Source organism: Epinephelus moara, chromosome 2 (genome assembly GCF_006386435.1).
Source record: "Epinephelus moara isolate mb chromosome 2, YSFRI_EMoa_1.0, whole genome shotgun sequence".
Lineage (NCBI taxonomy): Eukaryota > Metazoa > Chordata > Actinopteri > Perciformes > Serranidae > Epinephelus > Epinephelus moara.
The window spans coordinates 17,047,770-17,074,720 of NC_065507.1; the positions used below are offsets into that span (position 1 = coordinate 17,047,770).

The 26,951-nt window shown below is 42.4% G+C and overlaps 1 protein-coding gene and 1 non-coding gene across 3 annotated transcripts in view; both read left to right on the forward strand.

The window, feature by feature from the left end:
• LOC126409028 (rho guanine nucleotide exchange factor 17-like) overlaps positions 1-26,951 on the forward strand; it is an 83,763-nt gene that overhangs the window by 45,026 nt on the left and 11,786 nt on the right. For both annotated transcript variants that reach the window (XR_007571992.1, XM_050074898.1), the window contains exons 2-3: positions 17,360-17,437; positions 20,968-21,150. Coding sequence is in view for 1 of the 2 variants with exons in the window: in XM_050074898.1 (XP_049930855.1) it covers positions 17,360-17,437; positions 20,968-21,150 (261 nt within the window). In the remaining variant the exon portion in view is untranslated. The remainder of the gene's footprint in view (positions 1-17,359; positions 17,438-20,967; positions 21,151-26,951) is intronic.
• Positions 23,718-23,790, forward strand: trnam-cau (transfer RNA methionine (anticodon CAU)). The gene has a single exon. It is a non-coding gene; the product is annotated as a tRNA-Met (tRNA).

Sequence of the window (26,951 nt, forward strand, 5' to 3'; positions counted from 1 at the left end):
GCGATCTCTCATGCTCTTAACTTCCGGCGGTGCCCCCAGGGAATCGCCGTGTTGTTTACAAATACTTAGGGTAGAAAACCAGCAGAGTTTAGCTATATATCACATTTTTCACGTCACTATATCACCGTGTAGACTAATCTGATGTTTTTTAAGTCTATAAACACAATGATTGAACAAACGTTACTATTTCTGTGTGTTTTGTAATTAACATGGTTATCNNGCAGCTGACAGGGACAGTTAGCAAAGCTAACATCAGGACGTCATCTGTTAAAAGCCTCCCGTTGTCGGATACGACATGAAACTACTCCAGTTAGCTCAATCATGTTGTAACTAAGACATCCGCTGGAAAAAAAATTTTTTTTCACGTTGATGAGACGGCGTTTTGGGCGGAGCGGTCGCTATGGACGCGGAGCTTGCTGTTTCTGTAGGTACACATTTCCTGGGGAAACCTGCACGTCTCAGCCACGCCCCCTCCATTGTGATTGGCTAAAGCGCAGCATCGTTCAAGCTCAAAGCCCCGCCCTCCCTCCCTCTGTAGTCGTCTTTCACACAGGGCTGCCGATTCTACAATGTAAATTGCAGAATCTGTCTTGAGAGATTAGGTTTAGCCATACTTGGTTATGGTTAGGAAAGGATCGTATTTTGGCTCCAAACCCCCACGTCTGGTGGCAAAAAAGTTGCTGGAAAAGCAGGGATGGTTCGGTGAAAAACTCCTGGTGCTGGTGGCTCAAATGCCGCTCGGAAATGCCTTGAAGGGTCAGAAAAACACCTCTGATTGGTGGTTCAAATGCAGCTTGGAAATGCAGTAAAGTGTTAATAACACCCAGGATCGATGGCTCAAACAACAGGGGAAATAAAGCTAACTGCAGGGAGTGTTTGTTTTTGGAGAAATGGCTTTGGAGCAATGGGTGTTTGATTTGGGTAAAACAGGCTGTTGGAGAAATTGGTTTTTGGTTCCAGTGAGATATTGTTTGGGCTAATGGGCATGGCTTTGTTTCAGAAGTGTAGCGCCCACCCTCTGGTTTCCCTCCAGGTTAACACTGTAGCCAGCACTGTAGCCATTGTTTGCATTTTTCCCGCTGTTACGCTGCTATGCTAAACCTGGTGCGTGGAACCGCAAGGCTAGCAAGCCCGTAAATTAGGCCCTCTCCTTACGTGTTACATTGCACGTGTGCCTGGACTTCCCTGGGTGAGTGTGACCTTTCCTATGTGGAGGGTGGGGTTGGACCAAACTACTTCACTGGACGCCCCTTCGTGGTTGTTCATAGTGAATGTGTATTTACTTGGATAATTTGTGGTGGCGTGTCAAACACTTTCTCAGTCTCTTTTCAGAATGTCTTGCCTCCGGTATCCTCTTGTGGTATGCTTGCTCAGCTCAAGGCCTCCCCAGCTCTCCCTGCAGGTGCGGCTATTAGCGGCTAATGAGTCATTACCACCAACCCCCAAGTGTGACATCAGTGCTGACCCTGCCTCCTACCACCTGCCTATACCACACCCCCAAGACATTCATTAAACTACCAATACAGCTATCATAACACCGCTGTTAGCACTGTTAGCAGCTAGCGGCCAGCTAGGCCACCTCCATGTTGAGAGCCGTGCGCAGACAATCTCTGAATCACAGATATGCTCTGATTTCCTTTAATGGAGCTGCTATGTAATAACTGCATGGGAGTAGGGGAACTTAAGACAGTGTCATGACATGATAGATGCTGTTGTGACACAGAAGATGTTGTAATGATGAATGAATGATTTGAAAGAGAAAATGGGAGATGGATGGATGGATCACTCTGTCATCTTCCTCTTCTCATACCTCAGATGCCTCAATCGATTATTTATGGAGGGATTGGTTAAGTCTGGCTGAGCCGAGCGGAGCACTGTGAGCGTCTGCCCTGCCTGCTGTCTCTCATTTTACACACCCGGGGGGAGGGCCATGACACACTCACACACACCCACGCACACACACACTTTTTATCCCTCCCGTGGTCCACACACACCACACCTCGACATACGCTCAGATCTTGCTTACATCATCCATGCAGTAGAAGCAGATCAGACACCCGTGCATACATGCTGAAGTGCGCTCCTTTGCCTCTCACATACAGTGTGTGTGTGTGTGTGTGATGCAGGACACACACGCGGTGACAGACAAGCTGCGCAGCTGAGCCTACCTGCCACAGAACAGACGCACACTCTTACATACAAGGCTGAATTTATGGGAGAGCACAAGATTTGTATGCGGAGGGGTTGCTTTCTGAAGGGCTGAATTATTGAGAAGAATCTGTTGCCAGAAGAAAAGAGGAGAGAAAAAACAACTGGAAGGAGCGTGTTTATTTGATGTGGTGAACAAGAGGCAAGGTGGTGATTCCCCTCGACCCTCAGGTGTTGTCTTTTCTTTTATCTGACGTTACTCTGCCGACATGAAGACCGAGTTTGTGTGAGTAAACAAACTGTTTACGAACCCTGCAGGTGTTCTCCTGTTGTTTCTCGCGTGTGTCTATGTGCCAAAGTGAGTGTGCGTTCGGGCACAGGGACCGCTCCGTATGCTGCAGATGGTTCGAACCCTTGCCCAGTTCAGCATCGCTCTGGAGGAAATGAATGAGAATGGAGAGAATACAGGAGATGAGGGAGGCGGAGGAGAGAGAGAAGGAGGAGGAGGAGGAGGAGAAGAGGTGGTGGACAGAGATGCTGTGGATCAGTTCAGGAACAACAACGGGAATGGGAACTCCGGCGTGAATTTGAATGGGAATGGACATTGTGCTGGGAGCCCCAGCGGAGAGGTAGACTAGGTGTTTTCTTTTTCAATGTGTGGTCCCTGTCTTGCACCTTTGCTGCGTTTCTAGGACGTTATCACCTGCCTGTCCAAGTCAATTTAGGTTTCACTCCATCCAACCTCCTCCTTTTCCTCTCCTGCTCTCTGTGTCATTCTCCCTCTGCTGTAGATCCTGCTTTTCTTTGAATTCTTTTGTTCTGTTTTTCAGCGCATCTTTCATTTTTACACCCCATTCCTTGTTTTAACATTGTCTGTCTTCCTTGAATAATGTCTCTTTCTTCAGATCCTCCTCTCTATGTCTCTCCCTATTTAATAGAATTAGAGCAGAGTGAATCACACGATTAGCTCCAACACCTACCGACACAAACACTCGCAGCACTCTATGCAGTCTCACTGTCGCTCCATCTGCACTGTCAGTGTTGTGATGATCTTCACATACAGTGTTTGTGGTAGTTTCTAAGTGTTAATTATTTCATTTTAAGGCATCCGTAGTAGCATTTTATCTGTCTGTGTTTGTCGTATACCTCGGATTGTGTATGCTTGAGTGCTAGCAAAATCAGCAAACACACTTCACATTACATGCACTCATGTGTGAATCCACAAACGTACACATACTGCAGTCATAACACAGCCGCTGTGCTAATCTGAACAACCAGGCTGTTAATCCACACCAGGGATTGACATGTATTTGTGCGTGGGAGGGTCAAGTAGATTTAAGCAAGAGCAGTAGTGTATTTTTTCATGATTGAAATGAGTGTTTTTCATTTAAAAGATAATGTCCCTAACACATATGCTTATAGAAATTAAGAAAGTAAAACTAACCATTGACCATAGCGAGGACATCAGACTTTCTGAGGGCTGACATTATGATGCTTTTGAAAATAGGTATATTTGTTTTCTCAAAGTCTTCAAAATAATTGTAGAACTCCAACTGATTGCTGCAATGAATTTATGTTTTCTTCCATAAAATCTCAAATAATCGTTAAAAAAAATATGATCTTGTAGGGTTGATTATTGTTTGTAATAAAGTAATCGCTGCCTGGATTATGATCAGAGACAACGTTTCTCTCAGGTAAAGAAATACAACATTCACGTACCGCGTAGGCTTTGGAAGGAGATGGTTGGAGAGGATGGACACATCTCATTTATAAAACAATGCATAGGATCCATACTAAAAATGTATGTACGCACCAAAGCCAAAAATAGGATGCACCAAAAAATATTCGACAATTTCTACAAACAGGCTTCCACCTCACCATCTGCGTCGCCAATTTCCTGTCTCCAAAATGTTCGTAAACATGGGATGACCCATCAAATCTGTTCCTATAGATTACAATTTTTGCGTGGGAAATGGTGTATGCCACTTTTGGACCTCGTTTTGTGCGTACACAATGTTGAGAAATTAGCCCCCAGAACTCCTGGTTCACAGACTCTTGTTTTAGGTGTAGGCAACAAAATAACTTTGGTTAAGGCAAGGGAATGATTGTGGTTTCGGTAAATTTTAATGGTAATAAAATAATAATGCTGTTGTCACTTTGAGTGGATAGCGTATTGCAAGACTGCCTATTTTGGCAAAAAACAAGTGAAATATACTGTCAATAATTCGCAATATTTCCTCATTATGTTAAAGGAAAATGGAATTTGCTCAGCGTTAGGTTTCCCTCGAAACCTGCTCAAATTAGTTTCATATAAACATAATTTCTAGCAGACAGGAAAAGTCAACATGTATGACTATATCCAAAATCTAACTGTACGTTCACATCAAAAGCGACCAGAGCTTCTAAAATGGCGGAAGTCATTCTTTTTCAATGAGAGCCAGGCGACTTGGGCGACCTGGCCGTCAGCAGTGTGTCTTTGGCGACCAGAGCGGTTCGGAGGGGAGTTAAAACTCGTTTAAATTTATGGTAATGAGCTGTGACGTGGTTCAGCGGCAACCAATCAGAATGCTGACGTGCTTCGATGAAGCGGGTCCCAGAGAACAAGCCATGTAACTTTGGTTCCTACAGCACACTTCACGCCCACTCAGTCCTTTATAATGTGTCGCTGTTTGGTTACAGAGACCAAAATAAAACGAATGAGGCTTGGGACTGCGTCACGGAGGTAGCTGGTTGGTCTGGTGAGTTTTAAAGTGTGTAATGTTAGTAATAGAGGAGAGAATTGTAGGTTAATGTTGCGACGTAGCATGCAAGTCTTCCTTGCTTGGTTTGAATGGGATGACATACGTTTTCTGTTTTCATTGACCAAACATAACTTTCTGTAGGCCAACTATGAGCTTTTTGACTGGACAACAGCAAGCAGCAACGACGCTGCTTTTAAGCCAGTAGTCCACTTTGCGGCTCCTTTAAATTGATAAGCCAGTAGTCCACTTTGCGGCTCCTTTAAATTGACAAGCGCGATCAAACGTTCAATGATTCACATGATGAGCGACTAGCGACCAAAGCTGCCACAAATAATTTTTACAGTCGTGCTTCTTGGGCGTCCACAACAGACTTTGCCTCTTATAATATCAATATATTTTCCAGCCCTACCGACCAAAAAATACTTGTGCTTTTGCTCTTGCTCTGCCCATTAGTGGTATTGATAAAGGAAATATTGAAGCAGCAGCAGAGGACTAATTACACATCTCAACATTGATTATTTCATTAACTCATGGTGTGAATGTGAGGCGACTGGGAGGAAAGAGTAGCCTATGATAAGAGGAAAGGAACAGAGGAGGTGATGACGGTGATAATGATGGAAGAGTCGGGAGGTGGATCAATACGGTGTGTGTGCATGTCCGAAAGAGAGAAAGCTATTGATCATTATAGAGTAGGTCGGAGCAGTCTGTGGCATTCAGATGACAATACGGAGTACATCAACACACGCTCACACTGTCGCATACATCTGCATGCCAGAATTACATAACCCTGCTGAAAGGCAGAGGAGGAAGTGAAGGATGAGAGTCCCCTCCTTCCAGGACCTTGAAACATGAATGATATGTGAAAGTCAATCTCAGAGTTCCTCAGAGGTGTTTGGATGAATAGAGGAAGAGATAGGTGATGGGGATGCTTTCTCTTTGAGAGGCTGCCTGTTGCTGCTTTCACTGGCTGTTGCCAGGGGATACAGTCGTCGGGGAGGGGGGGGTGAAGGAGGCAGGGGTGGAGAGGTGTGACGACAGCGCTGAGATGAGAGGAAAAAGCCGTTTGTGTGGCTGATGCTTTTAATGAAATAACTTGCTCAGACCTCAAACAGGAACCAAGGCCAATAGTTTTTTATATTGAAGATGTGTTGTGCTGATGTTGAGGTCCATATTCAGTGAATTAGCCACATGCAAAACAAGGTATTGACAGAAAATGACAGTAACATCACAGATTCAGTGTTTCATTCTTAGCATGACGAATACAGCATTTGTAGCAAAAACTGACAAAAAACTGCTGTAAAGTCACGATTTTCTGTGTTTCTCTTTCGGGGGAATAAAACAAAACCTTACTGGTTTTATTTACTTATTTAAAGGAATAGTTTGACATTATGAAATAACATTGTCAGACAACTAGCAGACACTCCAGGTGGTTTCTGGTTCTAGCCAGGAAAAAGTCACTTCGTTTTTTGTACAGATCATGACATGATATACTTTATTACCTTAAGACAGACCCAGGGTTCTTGTTTTCCCCTGTTTCCAGTCATCGTGCTAAGCTAACCAGTTACTGTCTCCAGCTACATATTTTCCATATAGACGTGTGAATTGTATCAATCTTCTTATCTAACTCTGGACAAGACAGCAAATTATGTTTTTTTTTCCCAAGATGTTACATTGTTCAGTATATATCAGTTAAGTTTGTATACCTGGACATCTGTATACAGCTATTCAGTCCTTAATACTGGTAATATAATCTTTTTTAATAGAAAAAATGTTAAATTTGCATTTGGTTCCAACTCAGTCTCACTCTGAAGTCGTCCAAATCTGGCGCTTGTGCAGTGACTTGTGGCGTCAGACACTGATGAAAAAAGCTGTCTTTTAACACTGGCATGATACGTGGTCGGTTGCTGTTATAGCTTAACGGAGCTCGTGGCGTCAAGGGGAAATGAAGCAGGACAAAAGCGAAAGTGAAGGTAGCGAAAGTCTGAGCAGGGCGGCTGGGAGGGGTGGTGTATGGGTCCAACAAACACCGACCTTTACCCAGTGAGCAGTGTTTGCATCCTGTAAGATTATAAAACCAAACCCTGCTATTTTGCCTTTATTTTGAAAGAGACTGTATGTAAACAGTAAAGTTCCTGTGAAAACAGAAGTTTATTTTGAAAGAAGACAACGCATGTAACAGGCAGAACTTGTCACAGCGTCCCAGAACGTCACTATCCAACATAATTTTTTTCCAATAAAGTAAGTGCAGGACATGAGAAAACACATTACCTTAAAGGCGCTGTATGTAAGAATGTGGCCAAAACGGTTACTGCACTCAAATTCAAAATACTGCCGCGAGTCGTGTCCGCCCCCCCTCCCCTACAGATTCGAGGTTGCTGGACAGCGGCACGCTGGAGACTGATTTGTTTGCCCACGGGCAGCCGCTGTGGCAGGGCTGTGTCGCCGCGTCCGTGATCTTCGGTTTTCCAGCGGACCATTCGAGCAAGTCCGGCTTTTCTGCTGCTAACGCTGCTGCCGGGATACAGCTGAGGAGGAGCCGGCTGCTAATGCTATGTACTGGGACACTGCTAACGCTGCTGCCGGGATACAGCTGAGGAGGAGCCGGCTGCTAATGCTATGTACCGGGACACTGCTAATGCTGCTTGCCTTGCTGCTGTAGCTCAGTCGTAACTTTAACTGATGCTGAGACTCTACTGACTGTGTGACTGGTAGACGGCATTGGGTGGTGCAACAGGCCAAAACACAAATTCAAAACATAAACATGATTTGCGGACTGTAAAATATTTTTTTAAATGTGAATATTCTGGCTGTACTATTGTTGTCGGTGAGATCAGTATGTTATATGAACATTATTCCTTAGTCTCTGTGACACATTAGGAGGATTTTACGACTATTTGCTTTAGATTTCTTACATATAGCTCCTTTTAAAGGTCCATCACACCCATGGTGAGCTCTTCTGAGGACTGTTTACAGGCTGTGGCCTAATCCACAAGGACACAGGTATTTTTTGTACATTTTACCTGTTTACACATAAATGTACAGCTACTCTTCCACTATGTTGAGGAACAAAGGTGTCAGAGTGTGCTGTGGAGATCACTGCTACAGGTAGCCTACCAATGAGGCCAACATCCTCTTCTCTGTGTGGCTTTAGAGTTGTAGTTACATCACTGCCTGTGGGTTTGGCATGCTTTTTTCGTTGCTTCAGCTGTGTTTTTGCATTTTCATTTGGACAGAGAACAGTGTGTGTGGACAGAAATTTTTTGGGCACAAAAGAGAGGAAAAACCCCACTTACAAAACACCAGTGTCCGTGTGGAGCAGGTCTGTGTGTGACCGACATCTTTCTCACTCTTTGTTGCACCTGAAACAAAATCAGAAGTTTTTGAGACATCCTTCCAACTAATAGACTGACAAAAATAAACAGGATCTGAAACACAACCTTGTTGGCAGTATATCATCATTTGTGAGGAGCTGTAGGCTTCTGCGCTCAAAGTAATACAGCTGTAGTCTTTGCAGCTGTGTCCCAGTCTTTTTGTCGGCAGCTAAGGCCACAGAGAATAGAAAGTGACCTTACAAAATATTTAATGGCAGAAAATTGAAAGCAGCTGTGGCACTTAGAAGGAATGATTGGGAGCTTCAGGCCTTTATTTGCAAGATACCACTTTCAGACGCTAAATTGTCTGCAAAAAAAGATGAAAAACTGGCCTTATTTTTTATCCAATAATGCATACATTAAATTCTACAGTTGAACACTATATGGCGTTCAGTTTCTGTTATTTAGACATCAAAGTGTGGCCTTGTCAAACTACCAAGAGCAAAATTACAGAGATATTTTTGCAGTTTTATACAAACAAAAAGAGCTGTTTTGGTAACAGCAGTATAGTGGTACAATATGACAGTGTGCAGAACAACAAAGACAGAAATACAGTGATGCACATCTTGACCTTTACTACATGAAACCACATTTTAAACTAGTGAAACAGGAGGACATGAGATAAAGCTGCCTGCGCTCTGACTCTGCTGTGTGTTGTCTTTACTGTCATGTTGTAATGTTTGGCCCCAGTTGTGAGGAATACTTACTTTATGGACCCCCTGTGTCCACACCATCATTGAGACACCAGAGCTCGCAGAGGGACACATGAGAACATGCTGTACTACTCACACACACACTCTACACACTTGTTCAGACGTTTCTGTCCCACGCACCCTCGAGGGTTTCATCACAGTGTTAATAAATGACGGGCTGAATCCTGTGGGCCATCCGTCCTATCATATTTATTGCCTGGCCACGGGCTACAACCCTGACTATCAACTCACGTTTGAGATACTCAACATATTATAACATGCTTGTGCTCCTTGTGGCACGGTGTGAATTCCGTCTCAAGAGAACAGGCTGTGTTGTACAGACCTGTCTCTCTAAACACATGTTAGCTTGGGCTGTTTTGGGCTGATTAAATTACACAAACACATTCTTGATCTTCAGGCCACATCATTCCAGAGATCTGGGCTGTTTTATAGATCAAAGTTATCTGATTACAAAAAGAATTCGGAGCTGTGATGTCAAGATTTCAGATAGGCGACTCCTTAAAGTTATGAAGGATATTTAATTTAGGCGATACTACAGAAGATATTAGTTATTCAAGCTTTAATTGTGAAGATATTTAAGCAACAGCATGCATTATGTTTTATTAGTTATCCAAAATGAACTGAAACCAAATTTATGCAATTAAGAGTGATACCATACCAGGATGCAGTTCCCAAAAAAAGTCAGATAATTCAGTAGGAGTGTATGTTTAGGTGTTTCTCTAACTTTGGGATGCTTTGCCTGGAGGCTATTTCTGCAAAATGACAGGAGGCCAGGGACCTTAGAGAGCTGACAAACAAACATTAATAATTTTAGTATGTGTGATAAATTAATCAGTCGTTCAGGTCAGGTGTAAGTAGGGGTGTACGAAGTATGAGGGGTCCTTGGAATTCCCCCAGGCACTATTTTGGGGCTTTTTTTTTATGCACTGGCACTTAATTTACATTTTAAATGCAAAACAAAATTTGGTTTGAGTCCATTTATTTTCATTTTGAATTATAAAGGGGTCACTCGGCCTGGCAACCTATTTGACCTGCGACCCTCGAGCTAAGTATGACTACTCCAATACCTCAGGCCAGTGCATTTTCTTTATCATACGTAAGCAAAACAGAATTTTACCAATCCATTTTTTGTGGCATTCTTTCCCTACTTTACACGGCTGTGGCTCAGGAAGTAGAGCAGGTCATCCACTAATCGGAAGATGAGCTATTTGATCTCTTGCTCCTCCATTTTGCATGTCAAGGTGTCCGTGGGCAAGATAGCTGAACCCCAAATTGAGAGCCGAGAGTCCCACAAGAGTGTGAATGAATATTTACGGAGGCACCTTGTTTGGTAGTTTCTCAAGAATGTGTGTGTATGTGTTAATGTGGCATGTGGTGTTAAAGTGCTTTGAGTGGTTGGAAGACTAAAGCAGTGGTTCTCAACTGGTGGGTCATGGTCCAGAAGTGGGTCGTGGGTCCATTCTGAGTAGACCGCAAGTGACTCAAGTGAATATGTCAAGTTTGTAAAAAACACTTTATTTTGAAGCACAGTGAATTTCTGGCACAGAGCTTTTATTTTGAAGTGCCATTTCCTGCTGTAGAGTGAGTGACTGATAGACAGCTACTAACGGTAGTCTCGCCACCAGACAATCAGAGATCTCCGCCTTCTGATAGTCTGGGGACACTCCTTTCTAAAGTGTGTTTAACACACCGGCGAAAACGGCCGGCAACAAAGCAGCACATCTTGCATTTTTGAAAAGGACACGCCCTCTCGGAAATGTGCGCTCCCCCTTTTCTCGTCTGCAAGGAAACAAACACACAGAGAGCTTGAAAATGGATGCCGAGAGATTTAACTCCGTTTTATCAAACGTGCGCTCAGTCCACAAGATTGTGGAAATGAAGGACTTACAGCGACTTGAGCCATTTTGTACCGCTACACGTGTTTCTAGTCGGACTATGTTTACGAGCACAAGAGTTCAGCGAGCCACAGAAGGACCGCCCTGCGGATTTACTATTGGTTCTGCAACGTAGGGAGTTTTTTTAAACTCTGAAATTGTATCCGCCCATCTAAACACAAAATCAGGGAGAAAGACATCAGTCTTTAGTTAAGCAAAGCGTTTAAAGACTGACTTGTGAGTCTAACTAACGGAGACAGCAAAGTAGCTCAATGTCATGATCACATGCAAGTATGATGCTGAATATATTAAACTGTGTGGACTTTGAACTAATGACCAAGGAGAAATCTGGACCCTGTGGCTGGGAACCACTGTGGCTGGGAACCACTGGACTAGAGAGCAATATACAAATGCAAGGCCACATCTCCTGTCTCTCGCACAGTGTGGAGATAACTGTCCCACGTGCAGTCCCTCTGCTTTGGTCCTTCATCTTCTGATGCTTGACCCTCACTGATGTGGAGGATGATTGGACGCAGCTCAGGGGAACTGAAGCAGATGCTCTTTTAATCCTGAAGAACTCTTCTTGGCAGAGCTACACTCACATAGCCAGTGTTCATCGGCCCTGTGCTTGATGAATTTTCAGACAGGTTCAGGTGTCAGGGCCGAAGCTCTGACAGTCTTCAGATCTGGATGAAGATGCCTTTTTTTCACCGCTGAAAAGCTTTCCTATAAATCACAGAAAAGCACAGGTGTCATTTCTGACGTTAATAATGACTGAATTTCATGAAGCTGTTTCAGTTTTATGGCTAAATGGGACACTGAGGTGAAATGTAGCCATCGTTAATGTCATTAGTTACACCTGAGCTTGTGCTCGTTACACTTCAGTCACATCCGTGTCAGCTTCATTCACTTCCACCTCCTCTCTCAAGATTTCTCTTACAGATAATTCCAGTTTATGACTTCCCAGCCCTTACTTTTTAAGCTTTATCAATCATCTTTCTCATTTATAGTAGAATTGTACTTACCAAAGTGACTGATAAGATCTGAGATCATAGTGATGTCACTAAAACACACCTGATAATGATAATCATACATGTTTTTAACAAACTGCTGGGTTATCCAAGCTGATTTGAAAGAAACAAACTGCAGTGAACAATAAAACTGTTACCCAAACTGTCAGTTGTAAACATCCATCACAGTTTGCAGACTGACCTCCTGGTTAATCTTTACCCTACAGTTCTTACAGCAGTTGCTAGCACACACAGCTTTTTTGTGCATTGAATTGGGCGCACTCACTTCTGCACTTGAAATTTTACCTCCAATTAAAGTGGTTTAGATAATCAGGCAATATTTTGACATGTTAACAACCAATATTTTGACTAGATTACAGTCTCTCTGATCATCTGACAGCTGATTTCTTGCCCTGTCTTGCAGACACCAAAGTAAGACCCAAGCTGTAACAAATAGCAATGAATTATCTTGTTTGACTTCAAGAATTAAAATAACACGACCAGGCTGGAGCTGCTCTCCAAGCACAGCCATCTGAGCTGGACAGGGGAGAACAATGAAACAGCAAACAGTGACTCATCCTGTGTCATCACAGCATCACACTTAAGGGCTGTTGAGACCAAAGATGATAACTATAACACAGAGCTGCACAATATGAGCACTAACATTGCTGAAGATCGTAATATTACTTTGCAATAAAGGGATAATAAAGTGTACTCAGTTCTGCCCCTTTCTACTGCTAAAATACAACAAATTGCTTGTTGACTTAAAAAAATAAAGGAAGTTATTTCCAGCGTTGTTTGTTGAACACTGAACTGAACACAAAAGGCACCAACTGCAGTATCAGTCTTTGCAACGTGTTTATCACACAAGTTCTGCAGTATCAGTCTTTGCAACGTGTTTATCACACAAGTTGAGACCCTGACAACGATAAAAAAAACAATATATTGTGCAGCCCTATTATAGCATNGCTAAAATACAACAAATTGCTTGTTGACTTAAAAAAATAAAGGAAGTTATTTCCAGCGTTGTTTGTTGAACACTGAACTGAACACAAAAGGCACCGACTGCAGTATCAGTCTTTGCAACGTGTTTATCACACAAGTTGAGACCCTGACAACGATAAAAAAAAACAATATATTGTGCAGCCCTATTATAGCATAATTTTAACAATTTGAGCATCCACACTAGCAAATAATAACATTCTGTAAAAAATGTGATGCCCTGTAGATTCAGACAGACTGTGATTGGCTGTCAGTGTTTCTTTTGTGTCTTTCCATTCATCAAATCACTTTCAAAGTGATCCCAAAGATGTTGTTCGCCACTGTCATGAGCTAGAATGATGAAATGATAGATTTATGGTTATAGTTATTAGTTATGATTGGTGTGGACGGCCCTTCACAGTATGTAAGTGTTGTTTTATTACACTGGATCCAGTTGAACTCTCTGGTCCGACGCTCGGCTCAGACTGGACTGAGAGTGTCTTGACTCTCAGCTGAGGTTACTATGGCAACCCTTGCTAGCAAAATGAAACTAGCATTCCTAGCATAATTTCACCATGTTCTGGTGTGTGTGTGTGTGTGTGTGTGTGTGTGTGTGTGTGTGTGTGTATGTGTGTGTGTGTAATCTAATAAAGACGACCACAGCTCAGAACAGAGGAACATTCCTGTCTTCAGGGACATTTCCCCTCTTGTTTTACTTCATTGTGTCGCACACGTTCATGCGTTATTCCCCTGTCTTCCTGTTCCCATCATTATAAACTGAACAGACTCCTACAGGGTGTGTGTGTGTGTGTGTGTGTGTGTGTGTCTGTCTGTCTGTCCGTCCGTCTGTGTGCTTATTTGCCTGTAAAGAAAGCAGTCGATTTTGATTTTGTTTGTGTTTTGTCAGGCTGACGTCAAAATAATGATTCATCAGCAAGAGGGCGTGAGAGTCACATTCATCAATGTGATCATCATAAATTAAGTTTAATTTCTATTTAATACATTTGGAGTTCAACAGCAAGATGAAAGCTGGGTTTCAAGTCAGTCTTTTTAGAGTTGCAGGTGTGGCATTTACCCAGAAAGATCAGCAACTAAATCATGATTTCCTGTCGATAAAAGTCCAGTTAAACAACACTTGAGAAGCTGGGACTCAGGACACTTTGGCAGATCTGTTGCTCACTGTATGAGGGGACTGGACCGAGATGTATTCTGAATAGACGAGTGTCCCTATTCGGAGGGTAATTGGGGAGTATAGATGGATGTTTCCCTCTTTAGCCATGTTCAGCCCTGTATTTATTCCTTCCACTCCATTGTGTTTGTGTTTATATCTCAGTGCAGAGTAGGCTTGGACTGAATCCCTTGCTCTGTGAAGCAACAGTGTTGAGCTTAAGAAAAATTATTTGCCAAAAGAGATGAGTCACTGGAGGCAAGTAAATGTCAACCTAACATTCACTATAAAAAAAGACAAAACAATAACGCTTTTCCCTCTCATTGCAGAAGACAGATTTTCCACTCACAATCACTTTCCTGCACTCTCTCTCTCTCTCTCTCTCTCTCTCTCTCTCTCTCTCTCTCAACACACACACACACACACACACACACACACACACTCTGCCATTCACACACCACCTTTCACCCTCCGGTGGTACCCCACAGTGCCCCTGGGATCCCTTCAGATGCCAAACACTAAACATGGCCTTTCTGGGAAGTTATTGTTATGGTTATTTATAGGGCACAGTGCTGCTGGCAAAGAGAAGCAGGAGAAGGAAAAAAATCCTCCTCTGTGTGTTTTTGTGGCCTCTGTGTGTGTGTGTGTGTGTGTGTGTGTGTGTGTGTGTGTGTTTGAAAGACAGAGAGAGACATTGTGGTCATAGAGTGTATGCACCATAGGGTTGCGTCTGTGGCTCCGTTTGATATTTATAAGTCATGTTTGGTGCCAGAATATTTTGGGAATCTCCCCTGAGACCCCTGAGATAATATGTCTGACTTGTTCCATGATCCTTATACTCCCCTTTTATTCTCCCGCCTCTTTCTCTCTGTCACATATACAGTCTGTTTCGAGTCATAGGACGGACTTCATCACAGAAAAGAGGGATGAAGTTGCACCTTTGGAGCGTAAACCTTTTAATTATCGCCATAACATTTTTGGGAGAAGGCTTTGCTTCATCTGACAGTGCAGAAAAGTAAAATATAACATGAACTAAACACGTCTTTATTTGTTGCAGTAGTAAAAACTATATATATTAATTTGTCGTCTCGTTGCTGTCATTCTGTCTGGGTTTTTTTTGTCCACTGTGTGTTGGAGCAGCTCATTCACTTGCATCCATAAATCATGAGTCATTGTTAGAGTGAACAACTGAGTCATGCTTCGCCTCTGTGGACTTCCTGGCCTCAGTGACCTCTAATCCGGTCCCTGTGTGTGTTTGTGTGTGTGTATTGGCTATGAATATGCAACAACCGCGACATCTTTGCAGCTCTGTGTCTTTGCCTCCCTCCTAATGATTTTTAGGATGTAGCACATTGACATTTAGGATCTAACACTTCAATCAAACAGTTCCAGGAACTTGAGGCAGAGGGAACAGAGTCAGGAGTACTCTGTGTTTCCTTTGCTTCTCTAGGTTCATGAAGATGAAGGTGTTAAAACTGAATTGCATACAGCGAGAGGACTGTGGTCATGATGTTCTTTGTGCTCTGGAAAGGACACATGCAGAGGTAGAAGTGGGAGATTAAAAATGCCAGAAAGGCAAAAGGTCTGTCTGCAAAATACAAAAGAAGCGCTGAGTGTTTTTAAGTAATTTTTCATCGTAGCATCAGCAATTAAAATACAACCAATTTCAGTGATGTTTCAGTGATGTTTCTCCTGCTCGCTCATACTCCATTCCACTCTCTTATAGTCTTTATTTGAAGAAAGACATACCTCAGGAATAGAGACTGCCTCGGGGTCAGTCTGAACAGGGTCACTTCCTGTCCAAATACACGTAGAGTTCCTGAGTTCCAGGAAAAGTTCCTGCAGTGAAAAAAGGCTGTAATAGAAGAGAGCATTTGTGTGTGCGTGTGTGCATGTTCAGTACATGCCCGAATCCAGGTTGACTTGTTTGTCTGAGTCTGCCTCAAGGTTTTTTGACGCATCTATCCACTCTCTTTTAAGTTATTAAGTTATTTTCCATTTTGCTTTCATGCTGCCTAATACAGCAGTTGTAAGACACATTATTAGAGGAGTATTTCATCGTTGGAAAGATGGCCTTTTAGTTAAACTTAGACGTCTCTCCAGCAGAAAGACACACATACTTTTGAAATTGGTGCTACAGAAACAGAGGAAACAAGGAGGAAACCTACAGCTACCAGAATGCACTGCGCCGCCCCAGACCAATAAACGTTCCCGCTGTTGGGTGACGTAATCCGAACATGTCCGTTTGAAACAATGGCAGTTGGCTGGCAAGAAACGATCTCGTTCTCTTATAGTGAAACAGTAAGCAAAAACATGTTTTTGAAAAACAATTGTGGTGAAAAATGCTCAACTCAGTAGCAGAATCTTGGTTTATATTTGATTTGAGATGCTTAGTTTTACACTGTGATCTCATTTTTTCGGCCTCCATTTTTACTGTGCAGGACACAGTATGACGCCAACTTCCTGTTCACAAACTCTCACGATTAGAGCTAAACACGGCACTAAAATATGTTTCTTAAAACATTTTAGGTGAGAAATATGCAGTATAGTTACATAATCGTGGTGCATATTTGATCCACACTGCTAAGTTTGATCTTTTGTGTCTGCGGTGGCAGCATGGGTGGTAGAGGCAATATTAAAATGCAGAAGTACAGCCTGTAGTTCCAGCAACAGCCCGAGAGCCAGCGAAACTGCGCCAGATGATGTAAATTATGTCGGAGTTTATGGTGGAGTTTCAGCAGGGTGTGAGGAGAGATATCCAGTTACTGGTTAGATGAAGAGAATTTTCCCACATTGTTTTGATGCAAAGCAGGTTGAAAATCGGTGAATAACCCTTTCAACAGAATCAGGGAATCAAGGCTGCAGCTATTTAACCCTGCAACTTACAATGTTCAGCACTCCAACGGAGCATAACAAGGTCGCCCTCCTTTAGCATGGCACAAAGGTCGAGTCCGTGTGTATTCATGCTGGACATATGAGCTGTAGGAGTGTTGTTAAGTGTTTCATTTCTGTCCTTGTGTCTTGTAAACGTGGAAGGTTTCCACACCCTTTGCACGGTTAAAGTCGGTTAAAGCAAGAACGAAATGGCAGAAAACGTGTAATACAAAAAAGGGTATTCCAGTTTACTTTATTCCAAACTGTGGGTCCATATCAAGACTCATTAACATTTTTTATTATATTGAATTATATTTGAGATACAGGCATGTCGGTGTTTGTGTGCTTGGGTGCTGTTGAGTGTTTGCAGAAATGTGCGGCGAAGGAAAATGTTCTGAAAGATTTATAACTATAGATTGCATTTAGAAGTGAAGAAGAAAAATCTAAATGCAGTAACGATTGACCTTCTGTTCTTACAGGACATGAGGAAACATGTGATGATGACCCTCTTGGACACAGAGCAGTCATATGTGGAGTCACTACGCAGTCTCATTCAGGTAACACACACAAAACCCAACTCCACACAGTTCACCTTAGATATTCTTGCACCTCTGGTTTAATAAGAAAGTACTGCTCGTTGTAGGACACATGCTGCCTTATTCATGCGTTGCCATCAAACACATGCACACACAGAGACACAAGCAAATGCTATTGTGGATTCACAGATTGCTGAGGACGTGAATAACAAATGTAGGTAACAAAGGTGTTACGTAATCCACTTATAGTCATTCAGTCTGTCAGGCTAATCTGCTAACCCCATCACGTCTCACTGTCATCAGCATTATCTGCCCACGCACACACATGCACAGCCATACACACTCATCTATATCCTACACGTATCTCTTCAAGCAGCTAACTAACCTTTACCCCAAATCTTAGCTGCTTCGCTCTCTCTGTCTTTCTCTTTGTCTATCACACACACACACACACACGCTCCTCACTCTCCCTACCTGTTGTATAACCTGTCACCGCTGGCTGTGTGGGGGCGAACAGTGTGTATGTGCGTGATCGCATACATCTGTGTGAAACATCTGTGTGATTGTGTACGCACGCCCCTCGCGCACGCCGACTTCTCTGTAATTCTCTCTATGCATGCATTTCTGTGTGTGGCCACAAAGTGAATAATCCTGCGCTGTGTTCCCATGGCGACACAGGGAAAGTAAGTGTTACCACGGTGACTGCAGTGAGAGTGCAGATCCCTGAAGGAGGGTGTCAGATGTGGTTCAGCTGAGACAGCTCTACAGCAGCGCGGTCCAAAGTTGAAATCTGACTCTTTGCAGTTTCTTTTTTTGGGGGGACTCTGGAAGTTTCCTGTGAATAAATGTTTTTTAGTTTTTGTTTCACAGCTTAGTCAGCAGACGAAGGACCAGATACCTCGTGTGACAAAGAATTAATATGGGCTGTACTTCTCAGTGTTTTTATAACAATAGATCACATGCCTACATGTTTGTGAAAGGTGCTCAGTGTCATACCCACTCATTCTGTGATCATCACCAGCTCTTTTTAGATAGGAGTTGTGCAAATTTGCAGGAAAGCCCAATCAGTCTTTTTTCAGCATTGGCAGTATAAAAACAAAATCGGGGAGTGCGGCAAAATGCCGCCTACCTACTTTTGTTTATACAGAATGCACCTTTTTCGGGGAAATGGGGGGCGTGAGCAAGTAACGAAACATGTAGCTCAGCCTGTGACGTAAACAGTGACGTGGGAGGGAAGCCGCGGCTGATTGGTCCTTCGGCGATTCTCTCGTAAGTCGGCCCGTTCTTCACCGTCCCCGTCATCTGACGGTTAATGGCCTCTTCGTTTGCAAGGGCAGCGCGGTTCTTTGTCTCCCTAGTTGCTCATCTTTACAGTGTCTGTCAGGTTTGCGTTTCCCTCTTGCTACTAGCTGCGTGCTAATTCCTGCTATCAGCTGTTTCCTGTTTATCCACCACCAGTGGGTCGCACATGCGGCGTCATCAACAGCTCCTCCCACAAGTCATCAACAGCCCCTCCCGTTGCGGAAGGCCGCCTCGGTCTGTTTAAACTAAAAGGGTTCCGCCAATATGTCTACCCTACAAGGCGGAAAATTGGGCACCTCGGATCAACTCGCCAATCTGGCTCTGTGTGTCTAAACGCTCGCAGCTTGCCAGCAAAACGGCCCAACATTCGCGGAAAATCTGGCAGTGTAAAAGGGGCTAGTGACTCCTCTGGAATTTGCGTTTCCTAGGATAGTGTAGGCATGACCCATCCTACTCTGCCTGTCTCCACCTCTTATTGCCTTACCCTGACATTCTTACCCTAATCAATCCTACTCACTTAGCCTAAACCTAAACAACCCAACCAACAAAAGCAACGAGTAGTAGCCAATCAAAGGAATGTAGGTTGGGTCATTCCTTCGCTATCCTGGGAAATGCAAATTTGCAGCCAATGACATTGATCATCTTGTTAGAGTGCAATGTTCTGTTGTGAAACCTTTGGTCCTGGCATTCATGTAGATGCTACTTGACATGCTCCACCCACCCGAACATCATTGCAGACAAAATATACCCCCTCATGGCAACAACACTTGTCGATGGCAGTGCCCCCCAGCAGGACAGTGCACTGTGTCACGCAACAAAAACTGCTTTGGAATGGGACAAATAGTTCAAGACGTCGACCTGGCCTCCAAATACCTCAGATCCCAACCTGATCAAACATTTGAGGGCCGTTCTGGTACCCCAGAGGTACCCCCGATCCACGATGGCTGCTCCTTGGACCGGAATTGGCTCTTACCTGTCAAGGCATGAACACAGGACCTTTGGAGGGTGTCCTTTGGTGTCTGGCACCAGGGCGTTAGCTTCAGATCTTTTGAGTCCTATGGGTTGTGAGGTGGGGTACCAGTACATCCCATAGATGTACATGGTCTGCACTGGTGTTTAGGCAGGGGGAGCGTGTCAGGTGGCAACCACAGGAATGTCAGAGCCCCAAGGTTTCCCTAATAGAACATTGCACTGTGACAAGATGATCAATGTTGTTCACTTCACCTGTCAGTGGTTTCAATGTTTTGGCTGATCGGTGAAGTTAATTAATGTGTGTATGAGCGACATATGTGGATTTCATATGTAACCCAGATAAATCGTATGTAAACATTGTGGGACTGAAACGCAGCTTAAGTGTCAGCTGTGTGTGTATATGACACCTTTTTTCGACTCGTCCAGAGATAGCAACTGCTCATCTTCCACTTTCTTCGTAAGCTTCTTGACCTGACACGCTCCTCATTGTGTTCTGGAAAATAACACGACTATACAATACCTTCACTAATGAGCAGCAATAAATGGTTAGTGACCAATTGATACAAGCTGACACTGAAAACACAACACACACATAACTTCCAACCTACCTGCACCGCAGATTTCAAGATGAGCTACAACATCGTCATCTAAGGAGAAGCTTGTTGAACGCTTCAAGATTAAGTTAGCACTTCCAAGCAGACGCTGAGCTCTTATGACTCTTATTTCCAAGAAAAATGAATTGAAGGAAACTGAATCACCACTGCTTTGACAATATCTCACATCCTTTTCCCCATCTTTCTTCAATACAAATGTTTTAACCAGCAGATTAGATTTGTCATCAAATGTGTCATGAAGTCAGGCAGCGAGCCGCGCACAGCTGACTGGACTTAACAGCTTCTGTAGCCTCGGGGTCACATCTGCCTCAGTCCATTTTAGACAATGAATTAAATCTCTGCATTTCTCTCAGCTTTAATGGATCACTGTGTGTGAAGTAGTGTGTCAGACCCGGGCTTGTTAGGACACTGCTGAAAACCTTACTGCTGAATCTACAAGAGCTGATTCTATTGTTCGGAGTTACCTTGAGACTTAAGTAAAAAGTTATAAATATATCATATTATATTATCACTGATAATAATCGTTTCAGCCAATATTAAAGGAGCAATAACAATAACCTGTCCAACAGATTGCCCCACAGCTGGAGGACGTTTTAGCAAACCTTGTGCATATTTCAGTGATTTAGAATGGTCTGTAACTCACTGCTGGTCTTGTCCCCTCAGGGCTACATGCGTCCTCTCAAACAGCCGGACAGCGGCTCCATAGTGGACCCTCTGCTGGTGGACGAGATGTTTTACCAGATCCCGGAAATCCTGGAGCACCATGAGCACTTCCTGGAGCAAGTCGCCAGCTGCGTCGGCCAATGGCACGACAGGCAGACTGTCGGACACCTCCTCATCCAATCTGTAAGTAGAGATGACGAGTTTCCTCTCCTCTTTAATGATAACAGAAATAATTCATGTATTCATTCTTGTGGGTTTGAATTTTACTAGTCGAATTTTCAGAGATGGAAACCAACTGTTTTACACTTCCAGAGGCGCAGTTTTAGTCTGACATGTAATGATCTCTCCTTTCCCTGATGTAAATCTTTAATCATGCACATGAGTACATTTAAAAAAGCCAATCAGAAACCTGGAAATCAGATTTCTCTAGCCCCCAACACCGATTATGGAAACTGGGTTTCTTGGTTACATGAAGTTTAAGAGAGCATGTTACTGTGGAAAGCCAACTGTGACCCAGTTACTTTAGCGTAGAGTTTTCATAGTGATTGATCTCTTCTTAGTGCTGCAGAAATGTATTCAGCAGGTGCTAGCATTGTTAGCTTGTGACATGTCACATGGAGGGTGTGAGCATGAGACAGTAGCAGTCTTCTCTTAATAGCAGCTGTTTTTGAAGCAATAAGACTGGTCGTGTGTGAGAAAGTCCTGGGGTATCCTAAACCTTGTGTTATTATTTGTGGTACATCCTCAAGCTAGAATCAACAGTAGCTAATGAACAGATATTTAGCCTACCTAAAAGTTCAACTCATTGTGTTCAAAGGATGCAGTGTACTTTGCTTCTCTGGCACAGTTTTACTGTTTGACTGTATATTTGTCTTTATTATCCCTGCAAGATAAGATAAGGACAGAAAACACAATAAGGTCTGATAGCAGACTGTTATTCAGCTCTGTAAAACTGTGTCAATATTCAAATGCAGTTGCAATTTTTATTATAAAACAGATTTTCTTTATTTTGAAGGTTAATTCCAAAACTTTTCTATGAATTTGTCATGAACTCAGCTGATCCACTGTGGTGCAACAGTAAAGCAACTTGTACAGACATGACATATAAACAGTGTTGGAAAGTAGTTCAGTTACTAGTTAAACTACAATTTGCACTGGTTAAGTACGTTCAAATCTCAGTAGCTTCTGTAGTAGTTAAGCACTTTGGGTCATTTGGTTTTTGTACTTCATAAACTACACATTCATGGTATTCTCATCATGTTTTTTGCTGTTTGATATGACACAGTGTCACAGCTTGTTGGCCACATTCATCATTTAATGACGGTCACCTGATATTTGGGTAAAATCACTTCCTATTTGCAACCAAGGTGTCTGCAATCAAGTATTATGAATTTCCTGGTTCCACCACAACCGTTGCTCTCTATCCTCACCTTGAAACTCATCCTCAGGCTGCCCTAGTCCCTAAACCAAATACACCTACACTTTACCATTTAGACCTCACATGACCTCTACATTAGTTTTAAAATTGCACACTTGTTTCCAGTGCATTTTACACCCTGATGAAGACTCTCAAGCCACAACGTGTCGGTTTATCCATGAATCAATAAAGGATTTTCAACTACAGTCAGAGAGACTCAGATGTGTTTTTGGACTGCCTGCCTGTACCATGGACTTTTACACTGAGTGAACTGGCTAGTGTTGTTTTTATCTTTATGTGGCTATTTGCCCTGTTCTTGAAGAGCACCAGATTTTTTTTTACAATGGATGTAGCTGAACTACTTGTAAAAATTAGTCTTACTTTGACAGGCAAAATGTTTTTGAGAGCAGTTAAGATGTGGTTAAGTTACTTTTCATTGTAAAGTAGGTAGTAGTTTTAATATAGTTCCCCCAACACTGCAGCTAATTTATTTTTTCTGCAGAGCATGAATGAATACAATGTTTTTAAAGGCATTACTGACGGCAGAGAGGACTGAGGGGAAGCTGTTTTTATCAAGAGACGGTCTATAGTTGGCAGCACTAGTTTAATATTTTGTTTTCCTGGTGACCCCTTGTTGACCCATTTAAAATTTCCCATGACCCGAGCGTGGCTCTCAACCTAGATTCTGAAGAACATTGCGTCGGGCTAAATGTCAGGTTTCAGTCTTTGAGAATGAAAGAGTGAAGAACTTCTTATCTAAATAAAGTCATAGATGAAGTATAGAAGAAGCACATGTTCCAGTTTCTTCATAGACAGACCGACAGACCAGAATGCAGTGTGGCTACAGCTTTTGTTTTTTATCGAGTGGGGAAAAACCCCTCATTCTCTTGCTATGTTAATGCTATTGTTATCCCTCTCAGCAGCTCACAGCTTGAATGAAACCGTTTCACAAACGCTCAGTGGAGACACAAAGTGTCACACAAGGACAATGTGGGAAATGTTGGAAAACGCTGACTGAATTAAGCAGATAAAGACAGCTGAGGAAAAGTTGCTGCACCAGAAAAACTAACATTACTCAGCTTTATATCACTTAACACCTACAAAGATAAATTCACAGATTCATTATATGAACTGTTTAATGTTACATGTTGCTACTTTAGGGTTTCCCTTTAAAGAGATGAGGTAGAAAAACATAAGAGAGGGGGTTGTCTCTGCTTCACTGAAGCTGCTGCAGATCCCTCACTGCTCACTCACACCAGACCTCCCTCAGCACTCCCCCTCCCTTTCCGTCCGCTGCAGCTCTTAAAGCTGCAGCAGTTGCACATTGCTTCAGGCCTCGTTGGCGCAGTAGGCAGCGCGTCAGTCTCATAATCTGAAGGTCGTGAGTTCGAGCCTCACACGGGGCAGAATATTTTGCTCAGATGTGTGCTGTCATAGTGGCAGATGTTTCAGCAGATTTATGCTTTGTCAGAAGTGTCAGCTTTGACTCATTAACAGCAGTAAAGGGAAATGTGTATAAGACATTACAATAGAGGTATTGGACAGCAGTGAATCGGTACTAAAATCATAAATCTCTCCTCTCTTTCTGCTCTTTGTGTGCCCTGTTATAAAAATAATTTCAAGAGCAGCCACTTCCCTCTCTCCTAAATAGATATACAGTATGGAATCTATTTTTATCTCCTCAAGCACCCTGAAGGAGGCCAACTGTATTTTATAAGTACCTTTGTGTCATATCTTGACTATAATGTTTTTTATCCAGAGTCTGCAGCCCAAGTTTGAGATATTTTTGCAGCATTATTTGTGAGGGTTTAGCAGTTTTAGACTGCTGATATGCATTTGGATTGCGCACTTTAAAAAATATGTACATGATCTTCACACATTGATGCAGACTGTATATTGTTCTAGTTAATACATAGCATTTAGAAAGTTAAAGTAATTTGGATTTGATTTGGTTTATTGGCAACATATCAGACTGGTGTTTTATGGATGTTAAAAGGCGTGGAGTGTTCAGTTTATTCATTCATAAAATCCTGCAACTTATGGTGACCCCATCCAAATCAACCAACATGGAGTACAGATGGCAGGAGTTACATAAGAAAATAAAACCTTAAAACCATAGATAAAGACATCATAAACAACAAAACTATACGCCTTATTTACTCTGCTTTTATTGAGCAGGGTAAATAAGGAGTATGTTTGCTTTTATTACTTTTATTGAGTCCGTTCTTTCTTTTAACATTGTCTGGTGATTTTGTAATCTGAGCCTTAAAGACAAGAACAAGATAAGTTGTGCTGCAAGATCACCAGTGTTACTTTTAATAACCTACAGCATGGGTCACCTCTAAAGCTCTCAGCAACCCCTCCATGTTGAGTTTCAGAAGCTTCCATCATGGTGGAGGTTTTGCCTCCCTAAATGTAGCACTAAGCGTTACAGATCGTCCTTTGTCCCATCTGCTATCCTCTACCTTAACCAGCAGTGACCACTAATGTCCATGATTTACCCCTGACAGTGTGTGTTACTGGATTCTGTCTGTTTTGTTGTACTCTTGACTACTGTCTGTATCCCCAAGTCCCCCCCCCCCAAAGTTTTACCTTACCTTGCCTTAACAAAAACTTTTTTTAAATTAAACAATATGATTGAAAAATACATTAAAGATAAATGACACTAAAAATAGATTTGCATGTTTCAGCAACTAAAAACTGTCAAGGTCCAATATATCATAGACACCCAACAACATTGCACCCTAAAATACAGTATTTCCTTGACATTGTTCAGAGTGCAAACATCAAAGGTTTAAAAAGTATAAGATAAAACAATGTATTAACTTACCTACATTATTTTTGGGTTGCCTAGTAGCAGCTACTGTAAAATAATCTTCCCCTTGAAGGTAAAAAGCTTTGACACTTTCTTAATTAAAGTTAAGAGCAGACCAGTCAATAATATATTTAAGAGCTGCTGGAAAAGAACATTAAGTTTCATCTTTTGTACTAAATCGGGAAAGACTGCTCCTCGTTGTGACTAATCCTCACTTTGTCCTTAGATGTTATTTCTCTGTCCTCTTACTGTTCCTCCAAGACTGAGAGGACAGGACACTGGGAGATGGATGAGAAAGGAGAAACGCAGGGTCAGGTTGTTTTATGAAAGGGTAGAAAGCCAATTACTCTCCGACGTTCAATACACATTGTGCCTTATGTCTGTTAACACTCTCTATCTGTTTGTACCTCCACTTTATTTATGCCTGTTTTTATTTTTTAGCTTTCAGTCGCTCTCTGTCCCCTGCCCTGAGAAAAGAAATCAGGTCAGGGTGAATCACCCGTGTGTGTTTGAAGGAGTGTAAAATCTATTCTGTTCTAACGCAGGACAAAGCGAAAACCCACTTACACCAAGGCGTCGCTGATGATCTGTCTGATTAAAGCCCTCTTCTGCTGATATTAGGATTTAATTGCACTGTGATAAACACAACATATACTGAACGTTAGCTGTTGAGCCCCTACAATTAGCTGTAAGTGTGTATCCTACAGTGTAGACTATAATAGAGTAGAATATATCTTTATTGTCCACTATGGGTAGAAATTTGTCTGTGGCTCAGCAAACACAAAAGACAACATTGTAAAAAGCAGACAAATAGTCACATGAAGTTATTGCAAAACACATTACATCAGCTTGTCGTCTGTCTGTGGTTTAAAACTCATCAGTCACTTTATTGAGATAAGGATACTGAGTGCACTTGGGATGAAGGACTTCTTAAATACATTTGTAGTTGCCAGAGGGACTCTATAGCGCCTCCCGGAGCTCAAGAGCTCAAATTGGCTGAAGAGAGGATGGGAACTATCTGCCAAGATTCTCCTCGCTTTCTTCCTTGTCCCCTCTCTAAAGAGTCGGGTCAAGGGCTTTTGTGGCCTGCCAACTATTTTACTATTTTTTTTAAATAGTTGTTTTTTGTTGTGTTTTTTTGATTATCCATGTAAAGTAAAAAAAAAAAGTGAAAGAATATCCAAATCGTAGCATGATGATTTTGTTCAATCAACAGTGGTTGATTTATTCAATTTTCTATATTTTTCAATCCACACACACAGTCGGCGATTGACAGTTGAAATATACGTCTTCATGTATACCTCTTTTATACACATCTCACACATTAAACCAGGGAGGTTGCCCTGGAGCAGCTAATGTGTTCGGTGTCTTGCTCACAGGTACCTTGGCAGTGTCCAGGAGGGAACTCTCTAGCGGCCAGTCCGCACTCCAAACTTGGTCTCTACAGGGACTTAGATTGGCAACCTTCCTGTTCCCAAGCCAAGTCCCCACAGACTGAGCTACTGCCCTCTATTTTCTGTCAATGTTCTTCTTTACTTAAAATATCTCTCAAAATTAAATAAAGGCATTATTCCACAGTGATGACCTTTGTTTTACTAACTGAGCTGTGGTTTGAACTATGGGCGAAATAAAACTGCACTGATCTCTACTTGCTACAAAAAAGTATGTCATCAGCTTAATGTTGAACATGCTGGTGTCATTAAAAAGTCAGAACATGGTAACTTATATGTCTTCTTCTTCTTCTTCTCCCTC